Genomic DNA, 13208 nt, shown 5'->3' with positions numbered 1-13208 from the left:
GACAGAGCTCAGTTAAAATTTTAATGGACATGAAGTTGTTACTGTGATGGAGAGACAGAGCTCAGTTAAAATTTTAATGGACATGAAGTTGTTACTGTGATGTAGAGACAGAGCTCAGTTAAAATTTTAATGGACATGAAGTTGTTACTGTGATGGAGAGACAGAGCTCAGTTAAAATTTTAATGGACATGAAGTTGTTAGTGTGATGGAGAGACAGAGCTCAGTTAAAACTTTACGGATGAAAGATACTTTTGTTACAGATTAATAACTCACCACTCTGAAACTCTTGCTCCACTCCATGATGATATGCTGGTAGGGGGAACATGTACAGCTGAACCGAAGCTGTGTTTACCGGCTTTTCAGGGTCCGCCCTACTCTGCTTCTGATTGGCTAGTAGTCCTTAACTAAGAACTTGGCATGTGCAACTCCCAGCAAAGATCTTGTAGAGGTAAGATGCGTCACTACATAGCTAAAATGGAGTGTTCAACACACAGGGTGAAAAGAGGAGCTGCAGCAATGTGCAGTATGACAAAAATATGGTGTTTTTTGAAAAGCAAACCATGTAAACCTGTTCTGGTACAACCCCTAAATAAGATTAATAAGATTTTTAAAATGAAAATGACTATAGTGTGACCTCTTTAATTCTCTCTGTGATTATGGACCCTCGCCAAAACTGCCTTCAGCAATAATATCTGGCCCGCGATCAGATAATGGTGCTTTGGTAGCGGCAAGAAATGGCTGCAGAATCCATTTGTTGAGAGAGAAAAAAAATTGTTCCAAGGTGGGACTGAACACACAGTCTTCGAGGTGAGTTTCCTGTGCTTTACCAACTGAGCTAAAACAACACCGTAACAGTGGTTTTGAAATAATATGCCTTATATTTTAACCCACCCTCTAATGGTTGAAAAGATTGCTCTTATGCAAAACTTATTTTCCAACCCCTGCTGTATATTATTACTTCTTCTTCTTCGAACGTGCTTATTCAACGGAGTGATGAGCATCTGCTCTGCCTGAATTCTGCCAGAAGTAGAACAAGAAAAACGTGGTGACGAAACACGCTCTGTAGCGCTGTTTATCCGTTTTCAGCTACTGTAGAGACATGACTGTGCAATATGGCGACGTCCATGGAAGGGGGGACCCGCGGTTTTTGTAGATAGAAATGGCTCATTCTAAGGTCTTTATACATCACTGAAAACATAGTTATGGACCTTATTGCATTTCTGTCAGTAGATCCTCAGAAATATTACACACTGAACCTTAAAACTACAAAAACCCACAGTCCATTTACGGTTGTGGAATGATGAAACACAGTAATGTTTCTTTTCCCTCACAAATGATCTTTGCCCTAGTATAGACACCTTCTTGAATAGAGCACATTAACCAAACCACAGCCACATGTTTCTTATTTAGAAACATGTTCCCTTTCGAAAATTTGTTTCCCTTCCCTTCAAATACTGTTTCCTCTAACACTGCCCTCGTAGTGAGGATAAGTTTGGTTTTAGATTAAGTTCCGAGAAACAACTGGTTGCAGTTTCCGATAAATTTAGGCACAGACGAAGGTGAGGGAAAAACCCTGTCGAATTTGTTGTAGTAATAGCAGCTGTTGTTGTCTGGTGTTCCCTGATCTCAGCAATTACTTTAGTGAGTACAATGTTATTAGAACCTTTCAAAATGATGGCCAAAACTATGTAAATAAGACCCACATTGTAGTACATAGTGATTATCCTTTAACCCCAAACATCACCTCTAAAAGCCTAATGCTTGTTCTCACAAATTTCAACACATACGCGCACACACATACACTGTCCTGTTTCCATGCTAAAATCTTTATCCCGAGAGAAGAAAGACGCATGCGCACACTTTATTTATGCTAGCTGTTGGCTTTGTAAATGCGGGGCTGGGATTGAACTCATATGGATGCAAAGCACAGCAAAGTGGGGGAACAATCTGATGAGCAAGAGACATAGGGAGCGACAGAGAGAGAGAGAAGTGCATCTGACTTCTCAGACTTAGATATATGGGGCTGTAAAACCTCCCCGACAGTATTTACATACCATTTCAGTAGCCTGTGTGCCAGCTTGTTGCAGAACTCAAGGTCAAATGCACATAACTTATATTCTTTAATAAGAGAGGAAGACAATATGATATACTGTACACCTTACAGTCTCTGCCTCTCCCTCTTCCTCCCACTATTGCATGGATTAATTGATACTATAGGGAAGCAGTGTGTAAATCCCAAAGTGGTGAGTATATTTTAATTGGTCCTATGGTGTGCTGATTTATGTGGTAGGGAGTGTGTGTGTGTGTGCGTGTGAGAGAAAGAGAGGCGGTATCTAACATGCTGCAGTCTCCATCTATAAGGTGCGTGTGCTGCAGTTAGTTGCCCTGCCAAGCTGTGTGTGTGCTCGTATCAGTGGCTTTCTAGAGCTTATGTCTGATCACTGTCACATTTGGGAACAAAAAGCTGATCCTCACAACCATTATATTTTAGGGTTAGTAATTGTTTTCGGTTGAGGTAAGGGAAAGGCTTTGGGGTTGGGCATATATTGGCTAAGGCTGAAGATTATTCAGATTCACCTGCCATATGTACATTGAGAGCGTTACTGGTAGTGTGTCTGTGTGTTTGGGAGACAGTTTTAAAATAATTTTTTTTTTAGAAAGAGGGCCATTTTCTATCACAAGAGCTGTGATTTTAACTAGGCTCTAACTCACATTAACAGTCTAAAAGAGGACAGATAGTTGGTTAACAATACATTTTGCCAGCTGTCAAGTTTACGTTTACTCAGCTGTAGCCAATTAATTCATAGAGTTAGTAAAACATACAGTGAAAGTCCCAGCCTTTTGGTTTGGTTAATATGCTCGCTGCGTGCCAGTCTCTGTAATATTTGGACTCGGCCAAATGGTTTAAAGAATAACAGAGTGGTAAGTCTCGACGAAGACAGGAGACCACGTGTCCTAGTGCTAATCTTGTAACATTAACATTAGTAATTAGTGTGTGTGTGTGTGTGTGTGTGTGTGTGTGTATGTGTGTGTATATACATATATACATATACATATACACTGTGGCCAAATTCAAGTTCAAATATGCAATACAAGCTTTGCGTCTTATTACCTAGTCGTAAGACAGTTCCCATCACTGTGGCAACAATAATGATTAGTAATATCTGATTTTATTTAACACATGCAGAAACAATCTCACTGTGTGGAGGGAGGGCAACACAGGGATCAACTGCTTCCATGGATCAGAAAGCTTGGGACAGAATTATTCCCACTCAAATGCTGCTTAAATAATTTGGTCATGGTGATCAGGTACTGCCAAAGTTGAAGAAGACCGTCTCTGCCTCTGTTGATATCTTCCTCCACTGTACTTACATCGCTGTGGCTCCGTGAGTTATTCTGCCCTTCCCCTCCTGCTCTGCTGGCATTTTGGGACTTTTTACGGTACTTAATTATCATCCCCGCGCTCTCACTTCAGCAGGTTTGTTACGTGACTGTAATGCCTTCACCTTTCACCATTCAGACAGGCATTCATTTTAGCTTTAGCTGAACTGTAAATGCTTTTTTCCCTGTGTAGTCTCCCATCGTTTACAGCGTAGTTGTATGGAAAAGATCGCTTCATGGCCGTATGGAGAGGATGAATGATTACAGCAACCCCACCCACACACACACACACACACACTTTTTCCTGCTCCACATTTTCTAGTAGGACTATGCATTTCTGAAACTTGGATTATATCCAAAAGCAGTCATTAACTTTGTATACCCTCCCTTTCTCTGTCATTTCTTTTATCTCTCGCAAACACACTCACCTTCTATAGCACACACTCTCTCTCACACATGGGCATTATTGCTGCCACTTCAAGCTGACAAATGAGGCCAAGAAAATGGAGTTGTCTAATTGATGAACTCCTTAAATAAATGGCATCCTTTTTCGTAAACAATGACAGCAGCTTTAAAGCTGTGACGGGTTCACACATCCAGACCTTGCGTCAGACCACGTCTTTACTTGACACACCTTGATAATTTACATTTCTTTACCCAGATTGGACAGATATTTGTTTTTATTGAGATGAAAAGTCACACTAAACCAAAACCTAACAAGCATTAGCTTCTCCAGGCTATCCAAACTAAGGTTATGTTTAGTTTTTCAATTTGGTTGTGTCCATTTTTCTTATCCTATGTAGTTGTGTCTCCGTCCTGCTAAGCCTATACAAACTAAGAAGAACAAATGTACAAGTGGTCCAATCAACACCAAGGGAATTATAAGGCAACAGGTGTGGTTACGTCCCTATGGCTCGTGTACACAATACATATTTTAAGTAGAGCACAGTGGAGAATCACAACTCCAAGAAGCATGCAGGGAGGAATCAGTACTCTGCAGAAAGTAGTATGCAGGGAGGAATCAAAGTTAAGTATGCAGTAAAAGCTACCACTTCTTCAGCACCAGTGAGGCAACGCTGGATCCCACTGCTGTGTTTGAACACTAGATTGACAGAATTGGGCTGCAGGATTTGCCGATAAATACTCTGTGCTAACCGTGCAGAACTTCGTTTTATTCTATTATCACTTTCTTGGGTGATTAATGATTAGCTGCTGCAGCCTAATTTGTGCAGGTTAAACCTACTCTAGGCAATGTCACACTTTTTTTGAAAGATATTTTCATGTAGACATCAAATAACACAACAAACAGCACACACGATACTGCCTCTTCTGGCTTGTGCTAGAGACACTGACACCTGAGTTTGGGTTCCAGAAGGACATGTATAATTTATAACTGGGGAGGAATTGGAAATAGAGAAAGATCATGTTTTTAACTTACTGCATCCAGTAAAGTAGTCCCCTAAAAAATAGTCACTCACTGTGACATCAGCATGTTAGTATTGTCAATGTGTGCATACTGACATCAACATTTAGCTTAAAGCGCCACTGTGCCTAAGTACACAGTGTTACTCCCCTCGAGTTTTAATAAAGGCTCAAGTCATTCCTAGATTTTCACAGGCATATTTATTCGATGACGGGCATGTCTTTACATGGTCACTTGCATCTCCAAATTGCCGTCAGAACTGGTATATAAATAAAACACAGAAAAACGTAAATTAACCTTAAATTCTTGACATACTTGCAAACAATACTAAACAGAATCACATAGAAACTAAGAAATAAAGTATACATTTATGCCATGTAAAATAATTGGCTTGTTACAAACACAGTCACGTAACACAAATAAATGACAAAGAAAGAGAAAATATACCTCATTGGCCACATGAACCCGAGAGGGTAAACTTAGGTTATTAGTCTTCAATCCACGACGACAAATTTATGGATAATCTTAACAATCTTCCATGGCTCTTGAGAAAACTGCAGCACGTTTCTCTCATCTAGATCTTAGCGAGTGTACCCATACAGCGTCCCTGTAGCAACAAATTATCATTTCCGCACGGAACAAAAAAATAAGTTCCACCCTTTCCTCACAGTTTTTAACGAAAGAAATAATCATGAAATTATTATTTATTGACCATGAAATATTTCAATCATATGATTTTTAACCTCAGATATATTTATATTTTAATTGTGAACTATATTTAACAGAAATGTATGAGTTGCCTTTGATTGCAGCTACACACAGAGCTGCTAGTTGGTAATTTAATTGGCTTCAAATAAGGCTTCAAATTCACACAATTTTTTTCTTCAATCTTTCCCTCAATATTACAAACTCTAACATTCAATTCAATTGCTCCCGCGTTTGGGCCTGTGATAGAGGCTAGCCACATTAGTCGTGGAACTTTCTAACGCCAAGTTCAACAGGCTAACAATGTAAATGCTCCATATTTGTACAGCGCCTTCCTAGTCTTTTCAACCACTCAAAGCGCTTTTACACTACATACATTTTACACATTTATACACTGAGCCTAAGTGCTCAAATTCTTGCCCAAGGACACTTCGACATGCAGCTTGGAGGAGCCGGGGATTGAAACGCCGACCTTCCGATTAACGGGCAACCCGCTCTAACTCCTGAGCCACAGTAAAGCAACAAAAAAATGGAAAAAATTTGAATCAGAATGAGCTTTATTGCCAAGTAGTGTTTTACACATACAAGGAATTTGCTTTGGTGTTAAGGTGCTACATGCAGACAGACATACACCTGACATAAATAGATGTAGAAATATATAACATTTACATTTACTCATTTGGCTTTTTTTGACTGGTGGTGCAGGTGTTGGTGTACAGGGAGAAGAGCAGAGGGGAAAGAACGCAGCCTTGAGGAGAACCGGTGCTGATGGTCCTGGAGTCAGAGACATGTTTTCCCAGCTTCACGTGCTGCTTCCTGTCTGTCAGGATGTCTGTGATCCACCTGCAGGTGGAGTCAGGCATGTTCAGCTGGGAGAGCTTGTCCTGCAGCAGGGCCGGGATGGTGGTGTTGAAAGCAGAGCTGAAGTCCACAAACAGGATCCTGGCGTAGGTTCCTGGGGAGTCCAGGGGCTGGAGGATGTAGTGCAGGGCGATGTTTACTGCATCATCTACAGACCTGTTGGCTCTGTAGGCGAACTGCAGGGGGTCCAGGAGTGGGTCTGTAATGGGATTTTAGGTGGGACAACACAAGGCGTTCAAAGGACTTCATAACCACAGAGGTCAGGGCGACGGATCTGTAGTCGCTCAGTCCCATGGTCTTTGTTTTTTGGGAACAGGGATGATGGTGGAGGCTTTAAAGCAGGCTGGAGCATGGCATGACTCCAGTGAGATGTTAAAAACGTCTGTGAACACAGGAAACAGCTGATCAGCACAGTGCTTCAGGGTGGATGGGGAGACAGAGTCCAGTCCAGCTGCTTTGTGGGGTTTCTGCCTCCTGAACAGTTTGTTGACGTCCCTCTCTAGGATGGTAAGAGAGGGGGATGAGATGGTGGACTGTGGCCGGTCAGTGGTGTAACGGGGGATGGTGTCAGGTCTGTCCCATTGTCTTTCAAAGCGACAGTAAAACTGGTTCAGCTCGTTGGCAAGGCGTGAGTTGTTCATGGAGTGGGGGGATTTAGGTTTGTAGCTGGTGATCTGTCTGAATCCTCTCCAGACAGAAGTCATTACTTGAGAACTGGTGTTGTAGTCTCTCTGCGTACAACTGTTTGGCATCTCGCACCACCTTGCTAAACCTGTACTTTAACTCCTTAAACCTGGCCCAGTCCACTCCTAAATGCCTCTTCCTTTTCCAACCACAGCTGTCTGAGTTTAGCTATGAACCAGGGTTTGTCATTGTTATAACTCACCCTGGTGCGTGTTGGAATGCAGCTGTCCTCACAGAACTGATGTAGGACATCACAGCCTCTGTAAACTCATCCAGATTGTTGGTCGCAGTCCTGAAAACATCCCAGTCAGTGCAGTCCAAGCATGCCTGAAGATCCTCTACAGCTTCACTGGTCCATTTCTTTGATGTCCTCACTACAGGTTTACAGAGTTTTAATGTATTTGTGTAATTCTGTAAGCAGGAATCAGGTGGACCATGACATGATCAGAGTGACCCAGTGGAGCACGTAACAGCGTGATAGGCACTGCTAACTGTGGTGTAGCAGTGATCCAAAGTGTTCCCCTCTCTGGTTGGACACTTTATAAACTGTCTGTATTTGGGGAGTTCTTGGCAGAGGTTTCTTTTGTTAAAGTCACCAAGAACAATAACAAGGGAGTCCAGGTTTGTCTGCTCCACACACAGTATCTGGTCGGCAACATGCACTGTGCGTCGCGCACGTTGGCTTGGGGCGGAATGTAAAGACCAACCAGAATGAATGAAGCAAACTCACAGGGGGAGTAAAACGGTTTACAGTTTATGATTAAAATTCCAGATTAGGAGAACAGTGCTGCTGAATCACTGTCACATCGGTACACCAGCCATTGTTAATGTAAAAACAGATACCTCCAACTTTTGCTTTGCTGGAGAGCTCTGTGTCCGATCTGCTCTGTAGAGTTGGAAGCCTGCCAGCTGCAGCGCAGAGTCCGGTATTGATCCACACAGCCACGTCTCCGTGAACAGAAGATGAATAAAAGTCTGTTCTTCCCCACCAGTAGCTGAAGTTCGCACAATTTGTTGTACAGTGAGTGCACGTTGGAGAGAAATATTGCCGGTAGCGGTGTGAAGAGTACCCGCCGGCGGAGGCGCACAAGCGACCTGGCTCTTTTCCCTCTCTTACGCCGCTTCATTTGGCTAACAACAAGGAGAGAGCCCTTCACCAAAATGTCTAACAATTCCACTGATGATGCGAGAAAAGTGGGAAATAAATCTGCTGGAGTTCTGAAAGAGCTCCAGGAATCACAGCCAAAAACTGAGTTAACACACAAAAAGAAAACAAAACAAAGCCTACCTAACTCCGAGGCAGTTAAAGACAGCACTATCTTGGAATGATTAATGATTTAATTAAAAAAATGACAGGTTCCACGTGTGAAGTCTGTAGTAAGCCACCCTTGAGCTTGAGTTTTGAAGTGAATCCTTCTTTGTAGTAGTCGTCTTTAAAAAAGCAGGCAAAAGTAAAATAGTTAGCGCTAGGACTGCACTATTAATAGCAATTTCAACGTCATCCTGTGCAATTACATAACCATAAAAGGGTGCGATATAATTAAACAAATAAAGTGTGCCGTGTGTATGATGCTGTCTTCTCTGTGTGCGCTATCCACGGCCACACGTGGGCTCTCGCATGTGCCCATTAAAACAGATACTTGTGAACCACAAAAATGATTTAATGAGCAGTGTGCGGGTAACGTTAAAGACAACTATCTACCGCAACCCCCCTCCCTGCCCCGCCGCTATTCATTAAAAACATAGTCGGACTCACCATCGGAGCACCGAGAGGAATGCCGGTGGGCCGGTCGCTCTGTAACAGAGATGCGTCATCGGCAGCTGAAGCGGTAAGACGGAAGAAAACAGGGAGAGGATGAGGAAGGTTTGGGTTTAGCTAACTAGCCAATAAAAGTTGGCTGTATAAGTGCTTTTTGTTGTTCAACATGTTCAACTTTTTGTAAAGCCCAACTGCTTGTCAGTGTAACTTTTCATCAACCGACCAATCACAGCCTGGATGGGGTGGGACGATAAAAACAGTTTGAAGTAGGCTACCACAGCAAACTTTCAAATGTTGAACAATATGATTAGTGACAAATTAGTACGTGTAACAAATTAGAGACTGATATAGAGACGTTTTCTTGCACAAGGATTTAATGAATAAAAACAACCCACAGAAATGAAACAGCTGTAACTGGATTTAATATTCTAGATTTATATAACTAGTGGTAAAATAGTCTAGTATTATATGTAAATGCAAATGCTCTGTATTTGTATAGGGCTTTTCTAGTCTTCCGACCACTCAAAGCGGTGTTGCACCACATTCACCCATTCACACACATTCATACACTGAGCCTTAGTGCTCAAACAGAACTACCATTCACAGACATTCGTACACCGATGGGGGCAGCCATGGGGGGCAATTAGGGGTTCAGTGTCTTGCCCAAGGACACTTCAACATGGAGCCTGGAGGAGCCGGGGATTGAAGCGCAGATATTCCGATTAGTGGGCAAACCACTCTACCTCCTGAGCTACAGTCACTCCTATATGAAAACATACTGAATATAGTAACCAATATATTAACATTATACTAACAGTATACTATTAACTGAACATTATACTTTTTATTTAATGTTATTTTATTATACTTATACAGAAATTTATACAAATTCCTCCTCCAGGTTGTGGATAGAGCCTCTACTATGGACAGATGTAGATTTAGCCAGAGCCAGGATGCTAGTGTGCCATTATGCGCTCCTAGTCTCTTCATCCTGAGAGCAACATGTTCCCCCTGTTCTGTTTTACTAAAATTATTGTTAAAAATATTGTTCAATAATCTTGTTCATATAAAGTCTTACGCTGTTAACTCACGTTAACTGTCATTTTAACAGAGCTGATAACTTTGTCAAGTGAACAACTGTCTTAAAACTAAATGTACTCACCAGAGAAAGTGAACAGCCGACTCCTAATAAGATTTTTCAACGGTGCTGGTTAAATTTACACAGTGCCGAGGGTACGAGTCAGCTCTAGCCTGATTAACAGGTCGCCTGACAGGTAACGACTTGTCAATCAAAGATAATCCCACCCTGAAACATACTCTGCTTTGTGGTCTATTATAAAATAAATGGCACCATAATTTAATAAATCAATATCATTTTGTCTTCTGGGTTAATTATTCAGCTGAGAAGTAGGGTCATTTTCCCATTATTTCTAATGGAGCCGGACTTCTTTTTGCAACCCCCTGCTGGATTTTCAATAGAATGCAGGTTTCAGGGACTTCCGCATTGGCTTCATATTGTAGACCGGAAGCTTCCTGCTTGGAACACAAGTAAAGGGTTACAATTCTGGATTTATTCATGCACTTTAAAAACATTTATTAAAAGCTTTTTTCTTTTCTCATTTTTTATTTACAGAATTATATGTTGAAATGTATATTGTAATAGGCAGTATATTAACTTATTGAGAGAAAACTGGTAGTTCTGTGTAAACGTTGAGCTTCCCCATATCGCCAAAATGGCATGATCCTCATTTGCTGCGAAGCTTCGACTGTGAGACTGACAGTCGAATAAGGCTCTGCCCATCGAAGCATGGAATCTTTGACGATTCGTGGTCAGCCCTAGTTGGTTGTATTGGTGCTGCTGGTATATCGTGGATCCATCCCTGGTTCAAAAACTCCCAAAAAGTCCCACATGCCACAAGCTGTAATGCACCAGTCACAGTAGAGTTTTCTTTGAAGCCATTTACAGTGTGGCAAAATCAGAATTTTAGGACTGCTGGCAAAAAAACTGTATTTCTTCTTTCTTCTTCTTTTCTTCATTTAAATTTGTTCAAGTAGAGAAATACACATTTCAGAATGTCAGAATTTTGTGCATTTCCCTCGATAATCAAGCCAGTCAACTCATGGGACCATTTGTTGTATTATATCGCAATAGCAAATTGCGATATTGTCAACAATAATCGCAATATGACTTTTTCTCCAAATCATGCAAACCTAGTTACACATTTTGAGTTGTTGTGGAGACATTTCCATAAACAAGTTAATCCATTGATTCTTCACTTCCTCAGATGATGGTAGAGATGTGTGGATGATACAAGAGCTTCGAAGCTTGTTTCAGTCATGTGAAGTGCTCTTTTTCAGTACATTGTGTCGGGACAGTCCAGTCCCAGCCTCATCCATGATCGAAAAAAATTTTCTTTAATGTGTATCAATCCATACCATCATGGATCAAAGAGAGTGAAGGAAATGGTCAAAAACATAGATGCTGAGTGACCAAAAAGGAGTTCTGTGAATCTGCACTCCATTGCCCTTCCTCAAAGACGGGATGTGTGTCTCAGTGACCTGAAAATGAAAAGTGAGAACTGAATGTCAAAGTGAAAGAGATGAATTTTCAGTGAGAATTAGTTCAAGTTTCAGGTTTATTGGACTTCAGTTCCAAACTAATCAATTCAGTTTCATACTATGCTACCAAGATTTTCAGTCATGATCTGGAATTACGTACAGATGTTCATAATCACTTTAATTGCGGTATTGTATAAAAGGTGCTAGCTGTCTTTAGCAGTCATGTGAAATCCAACCAAACAAGCTCCTTTCCCTCATGTCTGCAGCATGTGCTGATGAACCTGTATGCTTATTTGACCAACATCTGTATTCTAATTGACTGTGACTTTGTGTGTATGCCTTTGTGTATTTACAGCGTGTTGTGGGAGCCCATGGGGGATGGCAAGCGTGTGATTTCATTGGCTGATAATCACGCACTACTCTGGGACCTGCAGGAGAGCTCCACACAGGCCAGGGTAAGACACACACACACACACACACACACACACACTGTAAACGACAGTACGTACATAAACACACACGCACCCCATATCACACAATAGCTAACTCATTATTTGATAACCACCATATCATTTTGGTGTTATCAGACGCACACATCCTCTCACTGCGACAACAACAGTGTCCACTATTCATTCTGTCTTACACACACAGATCACACACACACACACACACACACACACACACACACACACACACACACAGTATCTGAGCAGGTTTCTAAGCTGTGGCTACTTTAATATTATTCTGGTCTCTTTCACAGTGATAACAATAGTCTTGTTTAATAAGTTAGAGAAAGTCATTTACTGAATCTGTTTTCACAGTTCACTCAAGTAGTACTACAAGTATCCATTATGTTTCTCACGAAATGTACGGAAACTGCACTACATTCACACTAAATAAATATTATATCCATATAATCCATTATAATAGTTGAACATCTCATTCCAAAACCGTGGGTGTTAATATGCTAATAGTGCGTTTCCAAGGAGCTCTGGAACTTATTGTAGCCTGCGTTTCAACCAGCAAAAGCATAAACTAAATGTAGTTCTGGCTACTAAACTTCTGTACAGCTTCATTCAAAATATAGGATGTATTGGGCACCACTAGTATCAACATCAAGTAAAGAGACATTTATTTCTAGCTGTTTATTAATGTTTACAACAAAGTTATACTGTCTGCTTCCTAACTAGTTTTAAGGAGAGTAAAGAGAGAGAGAGAAGGTGTACGAAGAAACTCTAAGCCTGAGCAAACATGAGACAGACACAGCTAGCGAAGGAGTATAATAACACTTTATTTGATAATAGTTTCATCTTGGTTGCATTCTAAATCATCAATAGAACATGGTGTGACTCTGTCGTTCAATCATGACCGTCGTTTTTTTTAACTGTCATTGGACTAATTTGCCTAATCTTTAATTCTTCTGATGTGATGGAAATGCAGTCAGGAGTGCGCAAAAGGAACCTTTTTTAAATCCTAGTTAAGTCTCTGAGTTTAGTTCCTGTGGCTTCATAGTTCAAGGAACTGTTCTAAAAGGGGTACACACGCCAAGATTTCCACAGGATTTTAGAACCTGGCTGCAGTGATTTTCTCCCATTCAGCAATTGTGGAAGAAATATTCTGATTCTTTGGAGTTAAAGTAGAAATACCATTGTCTGAAGTAGAAGTACAGAAGTATTATCCTAAAAATTTACTCTAAGTTTTAAAATGAATTAAGCAGTAGCTCACAACAGGCCATGGTATACGCTTATTATATCACAGCTAAAGGGGGGTTGTTCGGCCCGACATTTCTTTATGAGTACAAAAAGTAGTTCCACCAGGCTGGCGGTAGGCTACATA

At 41.1% G+C, this 13208-nt stretch overlaps 1 protein-coding gene across 3 annotated transcripts in view; it reads left to right on the top strand.

Moving 5' to 3' along the window:
• The window catches only part of eipr1 (EARP complex and GARP complex interacting protein 1), a 73071-nt gene that overhangs the window by 24464 nt on the left and 35399 nt on the right, over window positions 1–13208 (top strand). For all 3 annotated transcript variants that reach the window (XM_046061878.1, XM_046061879.1, XM_046061877.1), the window contains exon 5: window positions 11728–11827. In XM_046061878.1, the coding sequence (XP_045917834.1) occupies window positions 11728–11827 (100 nt within the window). The remainder of the gene's footprint in view (window positions 1–11727; window positions 11828–13208) is intronic.

Source organism: Micropterus dolomieu, linkage group LG11, assembly GCF_021292245.1.
Source record: "Micropterus dolomieu isolate WLL.071019.BEF.003 ecotype Adirondacks linkage group LG11, ASM2129224v1, whole genome shotgun sequence".
In the NCBI taxonomy this organism is placed as follows: domain Eukaryota; kingdom Metazoa; phylum Chordata; class Actinopteri; order Centrarchiformes; family Centrarchidae; genus Micropterus; species Micropterus dolomieu.
The sequence above is the reverse complement of the archived record's forward strand: the minus strand, read 5'-3'. Positions and strand labels throughout refer to the sequence as shown.